The sequence below is a fragment of the Nannobrachium achirus genome, assembly GCF_963921795.1.
Source record: "Nannobrachium achirus genome assembly, chromosome: 14".
Lineage (NCBI taxonomy): Eukaryota > Metazoa > Chordata > Actinopteri > Myctophiformes > Myctophidae > Nannobrachium > Nannobrachium achirus.
In genome coordinates this window covers 63,703,158-63,723,349 of record NC_137821.1, presented here as the reverse complement: position 1 = coordinate 63,723,349, position 20,192 = coordinate 63,703,158, and the positions used below count along the sequence as shown (strand labels likewise).

Genomic DNA, 20,192 nt, shown 5'->3' with positions numbered 1-20,192 from the left:
TGTTTGTGTGTGTGTGTGTGTGTGTGTGTGTGTGTGTGCGCGTATGCAGGGGTGTCGCACCAAATTCTGGGCCCTGGGTACAAGGATTCACTTCAATTATTTTTGTGCTTTAACTATTGAAAAATAGCAGATATACAAGCTCACAGCGCGGCACCGAGTGCCGCGCTGCGAGCTTGTAGATCTGCTGTTTTTGAAAAATCTTGAAAACTTGCGCAAGTCTTTGAATATTTCAAATCCTCCTAAGGTTTTTTGAAAAGTCTGTTTCTATGTCAGTGGTGCTCAAACATTTTCATGTGAAGGACCCCCATAATTATATGTATTTGGCTACGGACCAGGGACCCCCCAGAAGCAAAATTTTAGTTACAAATGTTCGCTTAAAAAATACATATATTCAAAGATTTGCACACATTGTCACGACTTTTCAAAAATAGCAGATTTACAAGCTAGCAGTGTGGCACTCGGTGCCGCGCTGTGAGCTTGTTTATCTGCTATTTTTCAATAGCTTATGTATAAAAGAACCTTGGGCCTCCACCTTGGGCCCTAGTAACTCAGTCCCACTCCCCCCATCCACCCCCCCTTGTGACGCCTGTGTGTGCGTGCGTAAATGGCAAACGGTCACAGAGGAGTGAGTGAGTGACGGCACCACATGTGCGTGTGCGCAGCATTTCAAGCTCCCGATTAGCACGGCATGTTTACCTCTTGCACGTGCTGCCCTGCACTGTAATATCATCAATATTCATTGAATTATCGTCTCTATGTTCGGTGGAAACCTCGTGTCCACTTTTAAGCATTCAAATAAAAAAAATAGCAGATCTACAAACTCAAAACGTGCCATGCTTCGAGCTCAGGGGTCCTCAGTATGTCCGTACACAGACAAATGTGTCCATGGCAAAGACCTTGGCCTTGTCCGTAGCGGCAGATTTTATTTTATTATTTTGTGTTTACACATTTCTTCAGAATATGTGACACTGATGGCAAAATAGGAGTCTAGTGGTTCTGAAATGTTTTATTTGCAAGGAGAAGCAGTCGGTATTTGCAAGGAGACCCTTGCAAATGGTCCATTTGGTTCCATTTGTTTGTACACACCCAGTTACACACCTGTTATGGCCATTCAGGACTAGTTCTTCATGTGTTTCTGGTAATATCATTGTCGCTCATTTTGTATGTCTGTGGCAATTTTTTTTTTTACAAAAACATCCACCACAAACCAACATGGTGATGACATCTGTTCGGGCTTGTAGACCTGCTACCTTTGATGCTTTTGTGTGACATTGTAGTATGATTAGGCCTGTCACAATTATTAAATAAACGTCTAATAGCAATTATTTGACATAATCACAAATATTTTGTCATAATCGTCATAATCGTGAATGTTCAAATTTTTTCAAAAATGTTCATATGTTTGCAGAAATAGTGGAAATAGCAGATCTACAAGCTCACAACACAAGTTGTGAGCTTGTAGATCGGCTGTTTCCACTATCAACGTTATTTTTTAAGTAGAAAGTTGTAATTTCTTTGTGTATTTAGGTTATGTTATCTGCCATGTGCAACTTCAAAGCCCAAAAGCCAAACAGAAATGTAATTGTCAACGACAAAAACACAAACACGTTAATCGCAATTATTTCTATTTAGTGACAATTAATCGTCATGTAAAATGTCATATTGTGACAGCGACAGCCCTAAGTATGATCAAGTTAATTAACAAAAAAACGAACAGTTAGAATGTGGAAATGAGAGCAATGATATGTACCTACTGTAAATGACATAATATTATTCTCTCTCTCTCTCTCTCTCTCTCTCTCTCTCTCTCTCTCCCCTCTCCCTCTCAGAACTGAAGAAGCTGCAGAACTATTCAAGTGAGTAATAAATGGCTAAATACTGCTCCCTTGTGGCTCCCGTACCCACTTTTATCAGCAGTCTGTCTGTATGTGGTTCAAATGAAGCAGACCTTCATTTGAAAATATTTTGTTTGTACCACCACGCAGGGTTGTCGCACAAAATTCTGGGCCCTGGATGCTTTAACTATTGAAAAATAGCAGATATACAAGCTCTGCGAGCTTGTAGATCTGCTACATTTGAAAGAATCGTGAAAAAATTGTGCAAGTCTTTGAATATTTCAAATCCTTCTAAGGTTTTTTGAAAAACCTATGTTTCTATGCCAAGGTTTTCATGTGAAGGACCTCCAAAATGATATGTATTTGGCCACGGACCCCCATCTCAAAATATTTAGTGCCAAGGACCCCCCAGAAGCAAAATTTGAGTTACACATGTTCGCTTAAAAAAATACATAAAAAAATACATATATTCAAAGATTTTCACATATTTTCAAGACTTTTCAAAAATAGCCCCAGCAATCATTTGCCCACTAGATGGGAGCAGCGATCCAGTCAATAACACCACAGTCACCTTTTCACAGTACCTGTTCATAATCAGATCTGAAAACTGTGTACAAAATAGACCTTCTTCAAGCATCTGCCTCAAGATTGTTTCTTTACTATTTTGTCATAATCGGAACTAAAATACTGAATCATAAGAGCAGTTGTTTTCAACCAGCACTACTGGTCCTTGAGAGGGTTCCAGGTGGTCCCCAGCTAAATGATGAAGAGTTGGTATACCAAACGGACCCTTATAGATCTTTAACTATTGAGAGTGTAAAATGAAACTAAATGGACCCTTATGGGTCCATTTAGTTTGGAACCCTCTCAATGGATCGGAGAGGATAAATCTCATCAGGTGGTCTGTGGCTCAAATTGCAAATAGATAATGGACCTTGATATGAAAAAGGTTAATAACCACTGATACAAGTAATATTTATGAATAACCTCCACCGGCTTTCAGTCAGTCAGTCAGTCAGTCAGTCAGTCACGTCACACTTTTCCCCTACTCCTATCTCCGCCACCGTTGCCTCTATCCATGCCAAACTTTGCACACATACTCCTTGGCTGCCAAAACACAACCTCCACCCCTCATTTCTCACATGGCCCTCTTCTAGCGCCACCATACAGATTTTGCCCTAAAATCACGCAAAGCGGTACACAGTATCATGTCATGTCATGAGTCATGTCATCAACATGGATCTGTCCCATTTTGTATACATGTGACCTGACGGTCGCTTATCTCCCGATTAGGGAGTCTTACTGGTACTTATGAATGTAATATCATAATCAAAGCTAAGTGGTTTTTTTTGTTTTTTTTCACCCGTCCCGCCCCTTACAGGCGAGGTGTTCCTGGACCCAGCGACGGCGCAGCGCCACCTGGTGCTCTCGGAGGACCGGCGGCAGGTGCGCTACGAGGAGAAGAAGACGTCGTCGCATCCGTCGTCGGAGGCGGGCCCCCGGCGCTTCAGCCCCGCCCTCTTCGTGCTGGGCCGCGAAGGCCTCTCGTCGGGCCGCCACTACTGGGAGGTGGAGGTGGGCCGCAAAACCGCCTGGACGCTCGGCGTGGTGCGCGCCGGCGCGCGCCGCCACGGCGACATCAGCCTGACGCCCGACGGTGGCTACTGGTGCCTCTGGCTGAAGGGCGGAGAGGTCAAGGCCTTGGCAGCGTCGCGCCTGCCTCTCGCGCTGCCCCAGCCGCCCGGCCGCGTGGGCGTCTTCCTGGACTACGAGGCGGGCCAGGTGTCCTTCTACGACGTCAAGGCGCGCGCGCACCTCTACACGTTTGCCGACGACTTCGCCAACGAAAGCCTCTACCCTGTCTTCAGCCCCTGCCTCAGCCAGGACGGGAAGAACGCGGCGCCGCTCGCCATTGCCGCCGTCAAGCACGTCTGACGAGATCGGGGCTGTCGCAGTTATTGCATGAGCGTCTGATCGCAATTGTTTTACATAATCGCAAATTATTTTGACATAATCGTCATAATCATTTACATATTTTCGCGTTGTGAGCTTGTAGATTAGCTATTTCCACTATCAATGTTCTTTTTCAAGTACAAAGTTGTCAAATATGCCAGTAATTTCTTTGTGTATTTAGGTTATGTGTCATATCTGCCATGTGCAACTTCAAAGCCTACAAGCCAAACAGGAATGTAATTGTCAACGACAGAAACACAATCAAATCGTTCGTCGCAATTATTTGAGTGACAATTAATCGTCATGTAAAATGTCATAATTGAGGCAGAGCGTTTCTGGGTTTCCCGTCGACCGAGCTCTTAGAGTCGGCGTGGAAAACGTTGCCATCATCATAACGAAGGGTTTTAATGGGCGACAAAAGGAAAACGCAGGACACGCGCAGATCAGTGGAGAGAGCTCCAAAACCCCTGGTTTAATATAAAGCGTTCCTTTATGTTAATGTACTCAATATACCATTGCTGTCGGGCAGAAATCTCTTATTTCCATATTCTTCGGAAATGAATGCCCTACATCAGGGGTCTTCAACAGGGGGTCCGGGACCCCTAGGGGTTCCTCAGAGCTACTACAGGGGGTCCTCCAAATCTTGTTTTTTATCCTATTTTATATTAGCCACTTGAACCCTAGTGTCCATATTCGTAGAACTTTTGCCAAGAATAGCCGATCTACAAGCTCACAACGGCGTTGTGAGCTTGTAGATCGGCTATTTTTGGCAAAGAGCTTTGGTGTAGAGGGGAAAGAGAGCAGACTAAGTACAGAGTGAAAGGTCAAGTTTATTAAGTATTGACGGTTCAAGTGGTTAAATATCTGAAAACACAAATTGACGTGAATCAAAAATGCACTGATGATTGTGCTGTCAAACGATGAAACTATATGGAATCTATGAACAGGTTGTGGGGGGGTCCCTGCTTCATCTCTCTCTCAACCAAGGGGTCCTTGGCCTGAAAACATTGAAGACCCCTGCCCTACTTGATCACACAAAAGCAGCTGATCCGTAAGCTCGAAACGCTGCGCGACACGTTTTGAGCTTGTACAAGATCTGCTACTTATGCTATTTTTTTTTTATCTGAATCCTAAAAAGTAACAGTTTTGCACATACGAGGTTTCCACCCGACAGCAAGGATATTCAAAAACAGATTATATTCTCAAGTAACTATAAAGATGTCGATAGATCGTATAAAGCTAATATCAAGGTCTTACATTTAATCACTTTGATAACACATTCTAACACCAGACCACTAAAAACTGTCCGGTCACACAGCCGATCAAGCATGATTGACAGGTTATGTTTGGTGGTTTGGTGGTCGAATGCCATGAACACAGCCAAAATGAATAGCCAATCATAGCTTAGAACAGTGGTTCTCAAAGTGGGGTCCGGGGACCCCCAGGGGTCCTTGCAGGAGGTCCAAGGGGTCCCCAGATAAATGGTGGTTAGAAACCAAATGGATCCTTATGGGTCTGTAACTCAGAGCGTGTACTCCACTTTTTGGACCTGTTAAGGTCCATTTGGTTCCATTTGTACACTCAGAGTTAAATTAACATAGATTTTACTATATAAATTAGAGATGTAAATGCCATTAAATATAGCCTATAACGCATGTCAAACTAGGGGTCCTTGGTGGTTGAGCATCACTGCTAGAGCTGTAAAAATCTTCTCTTATGGGGGTCCCTGGCGTATCTTTTTCTAACGGGGGTCCGCGGGCTCATGAGAACCACTGGCTTAGAACTCAGTCATGAGGATAGCTCATCCACGATTGACAGCAGCCAACCAATTTACTTTTAGCCGTTGCAAACCGATAAGGAATGGCAAGTCTTAACTGAAAGCAAGCCTGTTTGTATACATGAATATGATCTGGGTTTAATGGTTACTGTTGTATGTTCTGCTGAAAGGTGCCCACATCTCTTGACTGTGAATGCCAAAGATTGGTTGTGGGGATTATGTTATTGGTTATTAATAAAAACAATTAGCCATTACCGGTAGGTCTTTTCTTTTGCACTTCATAGCACCAGGCCTATTTGTTAATATCACCTAATGAGTAAGACATTTAAAGGTTACGCAGTAATCATTGTAATTTGTAACCGTAACCGGAACGCTCGCCCCAAGATACTTGCCCCAATTTTATTCACAGACCGCTTGCCCTCCCAGTGGTTCTTATATTCTTGTACACAGGTCTTCAACAGGGGGTCCGGGACCCCCACGGGGTCCTCAGAGTCAGTACAGGGGGTCCTCCAAATCTTTGAGTAATAGAAACCTTTTTCTTCCACCCGACAACGACGATATGTACAAACTCTCAGCGGTTTGTGACTTTGTAGATCTATTTCTGGCAAAAAGGTTGTGTGTTGAACCGACGCCAGCAGACCCAAGTACAGTTCCAACTCGGGTCTGTTTCTTTTTCTACTAAGAATAGAGGTGGTGAAGGAGAAGGGGGAGGGATGCTTGTTTGAATGTCTCTGGCACTTTTACTGACCTTTCATGTAAATCTGTGTTTAATTGCCATAGAAAAGTTTATAATCAAAATCAGTGGTTTTCAACCCTTTTCATATCGTCGTCGTCGGGTGGAAACCTTGTACGTCCAAAACCGTTTGTTTTGTTTTTATCATTTTAAAAATGATTTAAACTAGTGAAAACAGTTTACAGTTTACAAGTTTTGTGCTTGTAGATCTGCTGTTTTCACTACTTTTGTGTGACAGCCTTGCATGATGAAGCAGGGCTTTAATTGGCAAAAAAAAAAAAAATACAAATTTGAAACCTGGAGATAGGAGGTTTCTGCCCGACAGTGACAATATAAAGGTCCATTATTTCGGCATTTGATCCACGGACCACCATTTGATGAGACTAAATCTCATCAAATCAGACCTAATTGTATCATTCTACGCGCTCTCAAGAGTTAAAGATCTATATGGGTATTTGATTACCAACTCAAATCAATTAGCTGGGGACCACCCGGAACCCCCTCAACCCCCCCACCACTGGTGGTCCCTGGACCACTGGTTGAAAACCACTGATCTACAATAAATCAAGCTATTTTTGATTGATTGATTGATTGATTGCATCTGATTGGGCCTTCAGAGAACCAACAGGTTTTTGCACATGGGACGTTTAAAATTGTGGCCCTGCTGGGCCTGGTAAGTTCAATCAATGACGCTTATTTAAACCATCATAAGAGTATTGATCCAGGTTTGGTGCAAGGCCATGACAAGATAACCTTTCCACAACTGTATTGATATATAATAATTTGTGTTTTACAATGAAATATCTGCTTTTGTACTTTCATTCTGCAGTTTCAATAAAGATCTTTATTAAATATGCAACTTTCCCAATGCTGAATTATTCACTAGTATCTCACATAAGTAGTGAGTACACCCCTCTCATTTCTGCAAATATTTAATTATATCTCTTCATGGGACAACATTGAAGAGATGACACTTTGATATAATGTAAAGTAGTCAGTGTATAGCATGGAGATCAGTGTCATTTTATTGTCCTCTCAAAATAACTTGACATACAGCCATTAATGTCTAAAATGCTGGCAACAAAAGTGAGTACACCCCTAAGTGAAAATATCCAAATTGGGCCAATATTTTGTGTGGCAACCATTACTTTTAAACACTGCTATGACCCTCTTGGGCATGGAGTTCTCCAGAGCTTCACAGGTTGCCACTGGAACGCTCTTCCACTCCTCCATGACCTCCATCTCAGAGATGGTGGATGTTAGAGACCTGGTGCTTCTCCACCTTCCGTTTGAAGATGCCCCACAGATGCTCAATAGAATACTGCACTGCGGCCCAGTTTTTAAAGGGAGGAGATCATGCTCTGTTTCAGTGTGTCACAGTGCATATTGCCATTCATGTTTCCCTCATTGAACTGTAGCTTCCCAGTGCCGGCAGCACTCATACAGCCACAGACCATGACGCTCCCACCAGCCACCACCATGCTTGACTGTAGGCAAGACACACTTGTCTTTGTACTCCTGAGTCCTGACCTGGTTGCAGCCACACATGCTTGACACCATCTAACGTTTAGATGCAGTGTGCAGTCTGAGCACTGACAGGCTGACCCCCCACCCCTTCATCCTCTGGGTCTGGGGCCGTATAAGTGCTGCCAGCACTAGGAAGCTACAGTTCATTGAGGGAAACATGAATGGCAACATGTACTGTGACATACTGAAGCAGAACACGATCCCCTCCCTTCGGAAACTGGGACGCAGGGCAGTATTCCAACATGATAACGACCCCAAACACACCTCCAAGACGACGCTGCCTTAATAAAGAAGCTGAGGGTAAAGGTGATGGAATGGTCAAGCATGTCTTCAGACCTAAACCCTATTGAGCATCTGTGGGGCATCTTCAAACGGAAGGTGGAGAAGCACCAGGTCTCTAACATCCACCATATCTGATTCTGAGATGGAGGTCATGGAGGAGTGGAAGAGGGTTCCAGTGGCAACCTGTGAAGCTCTGTTGAACTCCATGCCCAAGAGGGTCATAGCAGTGTTTAAAAGTAACTAGCCTACAGCCCCTTGGTGTGAAGCAGACAGACTGTGATGTTGCTCTCTCTGGAACTGCCCCCTCCCCCTCACTCCATCTCTGCTTGCAGGCAGTTGGGACTGGGAGTGTGCTGCTTGTTGACGCCCATTTGTGATGTAATTCGCATCACAGGACAGCCGCCTACAGGCCAAAATTTGGGAAAATATTTTAAACATTTGGGGATTATGAGAGACACATCTGAAGGTGATAAAGTTGATGCTGGGCAAGGTACATGCGTTATTGATTTTTGTATTGTGTTTTTTAGACAATTGAACAACTGCTGAACGTGGAGTTACAGATGGAAACACACACAAACTAAACACACTATTTTTTGGGGTGATTCTAATTAAGGTTGTGGGATGATTTCCACACAAAATATTGACACTTGGGCCCAAATTTTTCACTTAGGGGTGTACTCACTTTTGTTGCCAGCATTTTAGACATTAATGGCTGTATGTCGAGTTATTTTGAGAGGACAATAAAATGACACTGATCTCCATGCTGTACACTGACTACTTTACATTATATCAAAGTGTCATGAAGAGATATAATTACATATTTGCAGAAATGAGAGGGGTGTACTAACTTATGTGAGATACTGTACATAAGATTAAAGATGATATAGATTAAAGAGACGGCGGGGCTAGATTGTAAACTATAAACGCAGACATAACTGTCTAAAATCATTTAAATTTTACCGTTTATTCTATCCTACAGATTTTGGTTTACCACTTTTAACCAAGTAGTGTAAGTAACTGCCAGACAGTATAGTAAAGTCATTCTGCAGACTTTTCTGTGACATGACGACTTACAGTTCTGATCAAATAACCTGAACCCATCAGGTGCCTCCATGTGGATTAAGATGAGCATGATCTATTTTCTATGAATGTTATCCTCAGTTTGACTGGACTAAAGACCCTGCAGTCTATAACAGTGGTTCTCAACCTTTTCAGGCGACCCCCAAAATCATATTTTATCTGGGGACCCCCCCAACCCTGACGAGCACTCAGGAGTTGTGGCATTACATTTTGTATAACACGGTTCTGTTGTGAAAATAGCAGATCTACATGCTCACAACGCCTCGCAACGAGAGGCGTTGTGAGCGTGTAGATCGGCTATTTTCCCAATTTCTGCCTCTAATATTTGACAATTTGTCCAATGTTTAATGTGTCATTTTAGAGGTATTAAGAAGTCCTTAAATTGTCACTTTAGAAATGTGCAGATACCCAATTGGTTTGTTTACTGTTGAGTGAGAAAACAATGTTGCACATTAAGTTAATCATCTGGGGACCCCCCAAAAAATAATTTGGGGACCCAACCCACAGGTTGAGAACCACTGGCCTACAAAGCGGTTCAAATCCTTCGTCCCCGATCACAGAGTGCAAAGGAGAGAGTATGAGTGGGGGTGCAATGAGGGGGTGTATTTTGGGCCTAAGAGGTGCGTGTGCAAGTGGGCACGCATTACTTCTATAAGAAGAATAAGTGTGTGTGGTGTGTGTGTGTGTGTGTGTGTGTGTGTGTGTGTGTGTGTGTGTGTGTGTGTGTGCACATACATGCACATGTTTGTACACATGTGGACATGTTACTGTGTGCATGTTCAGTATGTGTTGACCACTGTTTATACGCGTGTATTTTTACGTGCGTGTACATGTGCAACACTATGTGTGCACAAACTGGGGGCAGGGTGTGTGTGTGTGTGTGTGCGTGCGTGCGTGCGTGCGTGTGTGTGTGTGTGTGTGTCGGGGTCTAAGAGAAGGGTATGCTTGCAGCCAGTGTCGGGTCGTGTGTCACAAGTCTTACAGAGGAGGTTCTGTAGCAGCTGCTCTCTGGTGAGTGTTCACCCACCTCTCTCTGTCTCTCTCTAAGTGTTTCTGTGCATGTTTTGTCAGTATCTTGCCACACTGTCAGCAACAATACATTGTGAGTCATTGTCTACAGTGCGTACGCAGTGCGGATGTGTTGTAGTTGCGGGGACTGTTGTTTGAACTTTGGGATTTCTCGCCAGATAACGTGACTGGGTCGACAAGGGGAGGTGCTATACAGTTCGCGCGCGCGCGCGCGTGTGTGTGAGTGTGTGTGTGTGCCTGCAAGAGATGTTAAAGCCTCCCTCCCTCTCTCTTTCTCTCTCTCTCTCTTTCTCTTTCTCTCTCTCAAACACACACACACACACACACACACACACACACACGCACACACACCAGTGGCGTCAGTTCAGAAAAGGCTACATGACTGGTGTCTTGCACGCGCGCGAAGCCAGTCATGTTGCCATACCTTAGCAACAGGCATGATACATTTACTTTAAGAAGTACATTTTATTTTCCCCCACGTTTCTACGGTTTCTTGGGCTGGATATGGCAGCCTGGAACGGTTGTTCAAGTGCAGCTAAACTTGGCATGTTAGTAAACGTGCCACAGTTAACAATAATGAATTGCACCTGTGCAACTGACCTGCGGAACCTGGGAATATACCATTTTGTCAAGATGGGGAGAATACAAGTGTGGAGAATATAATTATAATACCTTTGTTAAAGTGACCATTTTGTTACATTTTGCATTTGTAGTTGTTTTACTGTAATTTAACAACATAATAACCAGAACAGATAGACAAAGAGACATTCATGGATTTATATTTAAAAGTAACTTTTATACCCTGGACCCAGGGTATGGCAGCTGCATACCCCTGCCATACCCAATTGACGCCCCTGACACACACACACACACACACACACACACACACACACACACACACACACACACACACACACACACACACACACACACACACACACTCTCTCTCTCTCTCTCTCTCTCTCTCTCTCTCTCTCTCTCTCTCTCTCTCTCTCTCTCTCTGGCTGCCAAATGCTGTGTTGATTACTTTACAGAGGTTTACAGGAGTAGAGTCAAACAAATGAAGTGGTTTTGCAATTGACATCACTCATTGGCTTATAATGTAGGTCAGTTATTTAGTCTTCATTTTCACAGCCCATGTTGTTTAGAAGAGAGAGCTCAGCCATATCGCTTGGTGACTAGACCAATATTTTTAGACAGACGTTAATCTAGTTGTCTATGAATAGCCAGGCCTTTCTCACCATGTCTTCCTTAATCTCTCTCGCTCGCTCTCCCTCCCCTAATCTTACAAAGCGCACTTACAATGCTGACAGTATTTACTGTACATGTTAAAGGGGAAGACCACCCATTGTCAATATTGAACTATGTCATTAATATACCTTAGAGAAGTTGTGTGGGAATAATAAAAAAAACGTTCCCCCTCTTCTGTGTTGCCTAGAACTGGAGGATTGATTTTGGGGTTTGTATTGTAAAGTACAACGGTGTGATGTCATCAAGTTGTGATTTGCAATAAAAAAAAAACAAATCATTCCTCCAGTTCTAGGCAACACAGAAGAGGGGGAACTTTTTTTTATTTATTTCCACACAACTCCTCTAAGGTATATTAATGACATAGTTCGATATTGAAAATGGGTGGTCTTCCCCTTTAATGACAAAAATACAAATCTCACAATGGCAGCCGTTTATTCAAGTCTAGACAGGGAAACAGAGAAGTAGGGCGAATCAGAGTTTAAAGCACTGCAATAATTGTAAGGGTTGTATTTTAGAGCGACTAAATGTTGTTGATCCGATCAGGCAACACTCCATATTCAGTTGGGCCTCATGAATGACAAGCGATAACAATACAGGATGCTAGTGTTGAATTTGGGGGTCATCGTCATGCTGGCTTGTGGCAGAACATTTTTGTCAACATGCCATTACTGCCACAGACATACAAAATGAGTGGACAAAAGGCCTACTATTACCAGAAACGCTAGCCTTGAATGGCCATAACTGTAATTCTAAGAGTGTACAAAATGGTGTACAAATTGAATCAAATGGACCTGTACGTGTTCCATTTGTACACTCTCAGAGTTAACAAGGCGAGATAGACTTGTTCTCAATTTGTATTTGCTATTAGGAGTAAATTAAAGCTTGGGTTCATTCAAATAAATATAAATTACTTTAACCCAATAAACCCTTACCTAAAATAATATTTTAATAATGTTTACATGGATATGAATGCATAACAAGTCAGCTATGAGGTGGGTGAGGAAACAAAATGAAATTTATACTTTTGGGGGTATTTTGGGCTGAGTTAAATTACGGGTCCGCTAACACCAAAAGTGTCACCAGTTTTCTAACACAATGCAAGGGTTAAAAAAGACTAACATTTTACATGGACAAGACCCAAGTCTTTGCCCACGGACACGTTGTCCGTGTACGGACATATCGACGACCCCTGGTTGAATTATGTAAAGGATAATGAATGGCTCCGCGGTGAATGACGATATATAACGGCCGAAGGAATGTTATATATCGTCATTCACCGCGGAGCCATTCATTTTCCCGCTTATTACCTGGCTACTAAATAAAATTAATAATTTGACTCAAAACTAAAAACAAAACAAAGTATTTCCTTGTTTACAGACAGCTGGAAGTGTTCCACAAGTGTTGCGCCGGGTCCCCCCCAGCACGACGCGGTACGCCTTTGGAAAACAAGGAAGTGCTGATTAGATAAGGTCCATTTTCTGATACGTCGTCTATTCCTCGCTTGAAATATTTTTAAAAACATTCTTGACAGCAACGTTTAGTTGTAAATGACGCTGTGTGTTTGTTTAAATGGCTGACATGTTGGATACAGCACAAGATTCACACAGTGCAGCTTGACTGCAGCAGGTGCTTTGAGCCTTTGATTAGGCAGCGGTCTGTTATAGAGTGGAGCGGTCTGTTATCGGGGAATATCAGACCTCTGATTTCAGCGATTGACCAATCAGAATCAAGCATTCAAACAAGCCGGGTAATAAACACAGTTAGCCGCTTCCACTTTTATCAACAAGGGCCGTCATGCTTTGCTGCTTAGTCATTATTGGCATGCCACAGTAACCTCAAACAAAATGACGCTGTCTCACCCCAGTCGCCTGGATATATATCATTATCACAGCAGGTGCCCATGCCCCCGTTGATTGCGCTGAACAATGACCCTGCCTCTTCGTCGCGTAGGCATGGCCTCCACCGCCGGGAACCTGTCTGAGGAGCAGGTGCACTGCTCCATCTGCCTGGACGTCTTCACCAACCCCGTGTCCATCGCCTGCGGACACAACTTCTGCCAGAGCTGCATCCTGGGCTACTGGAGGACCGGCACCGTCTACCAGGCACGTGCACACATACAGTAGACAGCAATGGGGGCTTGAGCCCCTGCCGTTGTATCCGTCTGTAAAAAAGTGCCTAGAATATCACCTGATTTCAACCAACATAAATCCTGCCCGCGAAAACGGATGTCCTGGATTAATCAGAGAGGCTCTGATCGAGGCCAGATAAATATGTTAACTAGTCAGATACGTCCAAGAATATAACCTTACATGCTCATATTTCAACTAACATTACAAACAATAACAATAGTCCTATAGTCCATATGACGTACTGGTAATGAAGACAAGATCATCCCCATATGGGCTTGATGTGGCCTAGATCTGAATGTCACCGGAGTCACCGTAGGACGTTATCATAACGTCATCTTGACGTCATTTGGCTTGCAGGGTGCTGTTTTTACTATGGTGAAAGAAATGCAAATGCCATACGTGAAGGCAGAATTCAAGAGAATTGCCTTGTCCAAACTCTCCTGAACTTGAATGCAGCATCTTATGTTGAAAGAATTGCCCTCTCTGTGTAGAAATCCATGCCGTTATGTTTAGTTTAGTGTGATATTAAGTACTGAAAATAGCCAACCTCCAAGCTCACAACGCGTCCCAGCGCAACGCGTTGTGTGATTGGAGGTCTGCTATTTTCGGTATTTTCACCAAAAGTGCCGTTTTAGAAATGTCAGCCTCTCTAACATTCTCTGCACGTCCCTGCCGTCCAACAGTGTCCCATGTGCAAGAAGGCCTTCCATAAGAGGCCCGACATCAGCGTCAACACCGTCCTGAGGGAGATCGCCGAGCAGTTCAAGGAAATCCGAGTGCGGGGCGCGTCGCCCGAGGCCGAGGCCGAGCCGCCTGGCAAGGAGAAGCGGTGGACGATGGACCAATGGAGGAGGAAGGAGGACGAGGAGAGGCTCCTGGAGGTGGAGCAGAAGGAGCGGCTGATGGAGGAGCTGAGGCAGAGGCAGGAGGAGAAGAGGAGGATGGAGGATCAGGAGGAGGAGGAGGCCGCCGTCGAGGAGCGATCGCCAGCGGAGGAGAAGAAACTGACGGAGGACTTGCCGCCGCTGTTGCCTCCGCCGTCTCCCCTGGCGTCACCTCCCGTACCTCCGGCTAGAAGGACACCCCCGAGAAGGACACCCCCGTCCACCCCCCCGGGGCCACCACCACCAGCCCTGCCCCAAACCTCACCCCCACCCTCGCCGCAGACACCTCCCGCCGCCGCTCCCCAGGTAGGGCTTTTCACGATTATTATGACATTTTACATGACGATTAATTGTCACTCAAATAATTGCGATTGACGATTTAATTGTGTTTTTGTCATTGACAATTACATTTCTCTTCGGCTTTGAAGTTGCACATGGCAATCATGACACATAACTTATATATATAAAGAAATTACAAAAATATATATAATAGCTTTGAGAAGCTTAGGGTAAAACATACTTTACCTAGGAGTGATCTGTTCAGGTATACTTTCAAATAAGAGACTTAGTTAATAATCACTATCCATCATTCCCGGAAAGACCAAGAGATCAGCCTTGGGAGAACCTTTTTAAACTTAAGATCTCAATGACATACCACTCGCTCGTACGTTTGAATGCTCTCCCTCTAGCTAGGAATTGGGGGTGGAGAGAAAAAAGAAAAAGGAAATGTCTTGACTACACTTTGATTTGAAGCATAATGTTTAAATCTGCCTGACATGAATAAAGATATTAAATAATAATAATAATACTGACATATTTGACAACTTTATACTCAAAAAAGAACGTTGATAGTGGAAATAGCCGATCTGCAAGCTCACAATGCGTCGCAACGCGACGCGTTGTGAGCTTGTAGATCTGCTATTTCCACTACTTTTTGAAAGTGTTTGGATTTGGAACTATATTAACATTTCTCAACATGGAAAGCGATTACATCAAATAATTGCGAATAGACGATCATGTAATAATTGTGACAGCCCTATATCCCCAGGCCCCGTCGCCTCCGTCCTCCCAACCACCCCGCGCCGCTTCCTCCCCGCCGCCCTCCCCGCCCCGCAGCCCGTGCCTGATGTGGGAGGAGGTCCTCTGCGACGTGTGCCTCGGCGAGGGCCGGCCCAAGGCCGTCAAGGCCTGCCTGGTGTGCCTGACGTCGTACTGCGAGGAGCACCTCCGCTCGCACTCGGCCCGCTTCACCAAGCACAAGCTGATGGAGCCCGTGGCCAACATGGAGGAGCGCATGTGCCAGAAGCACGAGCGGCTGCTGGAGCTCTTCTGCAAGAAGGACCAGGCGCTGGTGTGCGTGCTGTGCACGGAGACCGACCACCGCTCCCACTACACCGTGCCCGTGGAGAGGGAGTGGACGGAGAGGAAGGTGAGTGGGAACGCCGGGGCAGGCTGGTGGAAAAAGTTCCTGCGTTTTACTTAAACGGGTACTGTGTCACCTAAAGGGGTACTGTCACTTTAAAAAGTCATCTTAACACTTTGCCGTCCGAAATAGAATGGTGGTTGGTAGATTAGCCGTGAAATTTCTATTATTGTATTGTGATCTGAGACATAATATTATGTTTATAAACATGAGCCCGCCGCCCCTCCTTCTTGGACAGCGCCGTTGTTTTTTCTTTTCTTTTTTTTCCCCAGGTCATTAGCTCACCGTGATTTTCTCGATCTCCGTTGGGATAGAATGGGGGTTTTGGCCGATCATCGATCTCCCCGTGCGTTTCGCGTGCGTGATCCGTTCACGTAAATGTCCCCGCAAATAGTCCATGTGTGACTCAAGAGCAGAACTGAAAATTTTCGCTAGCATAGCCCCAAGCATGGCTGCAGTAGGAGCACCAGTGTACAGACAGCAAACGGATGGCTGGGAGTAGCCTTGGAGAAGGAAAGGAGCTGACGTCAGCTCTGCTTCATGTCAGACCGTGCATGAGCTATCAATGCACGAGTGGTGACTAGGGAAGGTTAGACGATCGCCGATTTTCGGATGAAAATCATTTATTCCGGTTTTAATGACAAAGTCCGGGAAAGTACGGAGTGGCTGAGACTCCTTGCTGGGATGTGCGATATACTACGGTTTTAACATTAAGGGGCTCCCCGTGGCTTACAAAGGGTTAACACTACTACTGCCTTTTAATTTGAAGGGATGCTTGGTGCCTTGGTGCCGCACCACTTCCTCCGTAGGCCGTCGCTATTATTTTGAAGGGCCGGGAGGGGGTTGTTTTTGCGCAGATGGATTATCACTTGACGTCAATGTTTACATCATCTAGTCACATGACAGTGTGGGCCCAGAAAAGAAACATGGCTGTGCCCAGCCGAGTGCAGTTTGTATGTGTTAACAGGTCACCCTTTGGATCAAAATGTCTCTTTTTGAGTAAATGAAGTCTCTTTATGGGCCTCTCAATGGATTTACTATGGCGGAGCTTCACTTCGCGTGCACGCCTAACGTGCGTTGTAAACAAATCGCGGACATTACCGATGCCGGCGGGACCGCGGAGCGACGTACTGTAAGTAATAATTCTTTTACTGTAAATACAGTAAGATTGACAGTGCTCACCGTCAACCGCGCCATGATTTTAACCCTTTAAATGCCGGTGAGGATCGTCAACGGCAGCAGAACTGTTAAAATATGAGTTAATATTTTCATGATGTTATTGTGGGAATAAGCCAATCAAATTAATTGACTGTACTTAGACTACTTATTGTATTGGTCAGCTGTTGTTGGGGGATGAGGGGCAGATTACACTGTGACATGAGTTTCAGACTATACAGAGGGTTTTCAGAGAGAACACGTGACCTACTGTATTATACTATTATAATTTCAGGGCGTGTCAACGGGCCTTTAAGTTAAAGTATCAATAGTGCAATGTGGAAATACTGGGTTACAAGTAAAAGTCCGGCAATCAAATGTACTTGAATAAAAGTAGAAATGTATTGGAATCAAAATGTACTTAAAGGACATCTCCGCCCTAAATCACCTCTAGCCTAATTCTCCTACTTATATTGATCCCAAAATATTGTCCATGGGGTCTATTAGGTAGAAATGCCCCCCTTTTTCCCCAGCAGAACCCAGCAGCTCTCATAGCATAGAGTGGAGCCTATAAGCCTATCGCTTTTACATTATTTGTGTTAGCTGTCATTACAAACACATCCATGCCTTGGTTATACCACACAAGCCACCACAATCTCATAAATAATGTTTTGGGGTGAGCATTCTGCACAAGTGCCAATCAAAGTGACTGTACTGGCCAATCACAGGGCATCTTTTCCGGGACTTGGTAAACATATAAAAGCATAACATCTGTTTAGCAGAGTGTGACGGCTTGTGTGGGACAACAATGACATGGATGTGTTTGTAATGACAACCACATTCATGAAAAATAAAAACACTTTTGACCACAACAAATAGTGTAAAAGTGAGCTCCACTCTATGCTATGAGAGCTGCTGGGTTCTGCTGGGGAAACTGGACAACAGGGGCATAGTCAAGCGGAATTTCTGAAAAAAGGCCTTCTATAAGGAGGTTAGAGGCATTTTGGGGTAAAAGGCCATTTTACATAATTCAGGGGTGCTGAATCTGAATAACCTGGTTCCCAATCAATATTTTGAGTTTTTGACCTTCTTTAATTTGCATAACAAAGTGGCTGCCGAATTGTACATTTTGAAATATTTATTCAAGCAATATTTCTCTTTCAAAAAACTTTTCATAATTCTATCATATAATCAGGCTTTTGTGAACACCCAGGACAGTTTTCGAGTTGCTTGATTCAGTTAAGATATTTGATATTCATTTTATCAGACACGCCCCCTTCCTATACAAACCCATTGTAACTTCAAACTCCTTTTTTTCTGGTGACTCCTGACGCCCTCCTAATACACAAACAGGCAGTGTTTTTTTGATAACTTTTTTAGTTTATTTTTGGGTTTGTATAGGAAGGGGGCGTGTCAGATAAAAATGAATATCAAATATCTAAATGTAAACTGAATCAAACAAAAACTCAAAAACTGTCCTGGGTGTTCCCAAAAGCTTGATTAGACGATAAAATTGCTAAAAGTTTTTTTGAAAGTGAAATAGCCCTTGAAGAAATAGTTCAAAATTCGGCAATTCGGCAGCTATTTTGTTATGCAAATTAAAAGGTCAAAAACTAAAAATGTAGCTTGGGAACCATTTTTTTCAGATTCAGCACCCTTGAATTGTGTAAAATAGACTGGTTCCCAACTTTTACCCCAAAATGCCTCTAACAATCACATTTTTCAGAAATTCCACTAGACTAGCATTTCTGCCTAACAGACTTATGGACAGTCTTTTGGGATCGATATAGGTGGGAAAATTAGCCTCGAAGTGATTTAGGGCGGAGTTGTCCTTAAGTTAAAGTATCAATAGTGCAATGTAGAAATACTCGGTTACAAGTAAAAGTCCGGGAATTGAAATTTACTCTAAAAGTAGAAATGTATTGGAATCAAAATGTACTTAAAGTACAAAAGTAAAAGTAGTCATTATGCAGAAGGTTCATTTCACAAGTTGTATTTATAAAAATATTTTGGAAATAGCAGTAGTAGTAGTAAATAATTGTAGGGGAATTAAAGTACAATATTTGCCTCTGTGATGTAGTGGAGTTGAAGTAAAAGTGAAATTGGAAATACTCCAGTGGCTGTGTGCCAACATGACAAGATTACTTACATTTATTACACGGCTTGGTTGAATGCTTGATTCTGATTGACACTGAAATCAGTTGTGTGTTTTATCCTGATAACAGACCGCTTCGCTCTATAACAGACATAATCCTAATCAATGCTCAGAGCACCTGGGTACACTGCGTGAATTTTATGCCGTATCCAACATGACAGCCATGTAAATAAACACACAGTGTCATTTACAACTAAATGTCGCTCTCAAGAATGTTTTTAAATATTTGAATTGATAAATAGACAAACAGTAACAGAAAATGGATTCTATTTGATCAACTTCCTTGTGTTGAAGGCATAAAAATCCGGGATTTTTATTTCTCAATAGACAGCTGAGCCAGACGTTATCCCTTACTTAACGACTTTCAACCTGGGTTCCTTATTTTCCAGCATTAAAAGAATATTCAAAGATTTTCTAAATCACAACATTTGCAGATCTACAAGCTGAGCTTGTAGATCATCCATTTTCGCCATACAATGAAGTGTGCAAAAGGGCTGATCATAGGGAGCACTAACTTCGTTGTAATGACAGCAAATGGAGGATGTGCGTTCTTAGCAGCAGTGTGATGCTAGTTTCCTAGTGCCCCTATGTCATAATTGACCTTATGCACATCGCGGCCATCTTGGATCACATAACCACATGGGGTGGAAGCCTGCATTACAAACCATTGTAAACAATGGAGCGATGGTCCCAAAATATGAGTTCTGTTCTTTTGACCAAATCGAAAAATGGGCAGATTAGAACAGATGACAACATCAACATCCCCCAAATAAGGATTAAATAGAAGGGTACATCCACAATATTCATGGCAGTCAGGTTGCACTTGCAATGTTACTCTGTACAAAGACCAATTGCTACAGTATCTGTGCAGAGTACAGACTAGTGCTTGCTCTGCCATCATACTAACTTACTGTATCGTGAATTTTGAATATTAATCAGGAACAATCTAACAACAAATAGTTAATATGATGGCGGAGCA

At 43.5% G+C, this 20,192-nt stretch overlaps 1 protein-coding gene across 1 annotated transcript in view; it reads left to right on the top strand.

Annotated features, from left to right (window-relative positions):
- The window catches only part of btr12 (bloodthirsty-related gene family, member 12), a gene marked incomplete at both ends in the record, with an annotated part of 32,624 nt that extends 28,854 nt beyond the window's left edge, over positions 1 to 3,770 (top strand). Inside the window, 2 exons of the mRNA XM_080742273.1 lie at positions 1,830 to 1,856; positions 3,217 to 3,770. Of these exons, the coding sequence (XP_080598399.1) occupies positions 1,830 to 1,856; positions 3,217 to 3,770 (581 nt within the window). The remainder of the gene's footprint in view (positions 1 to 1,829; positions 1,857 to 3,216) is intronic.
- Between the last annotated feature and the right edge of the window lie 16,422 nt (positions 3,771 to 20,192).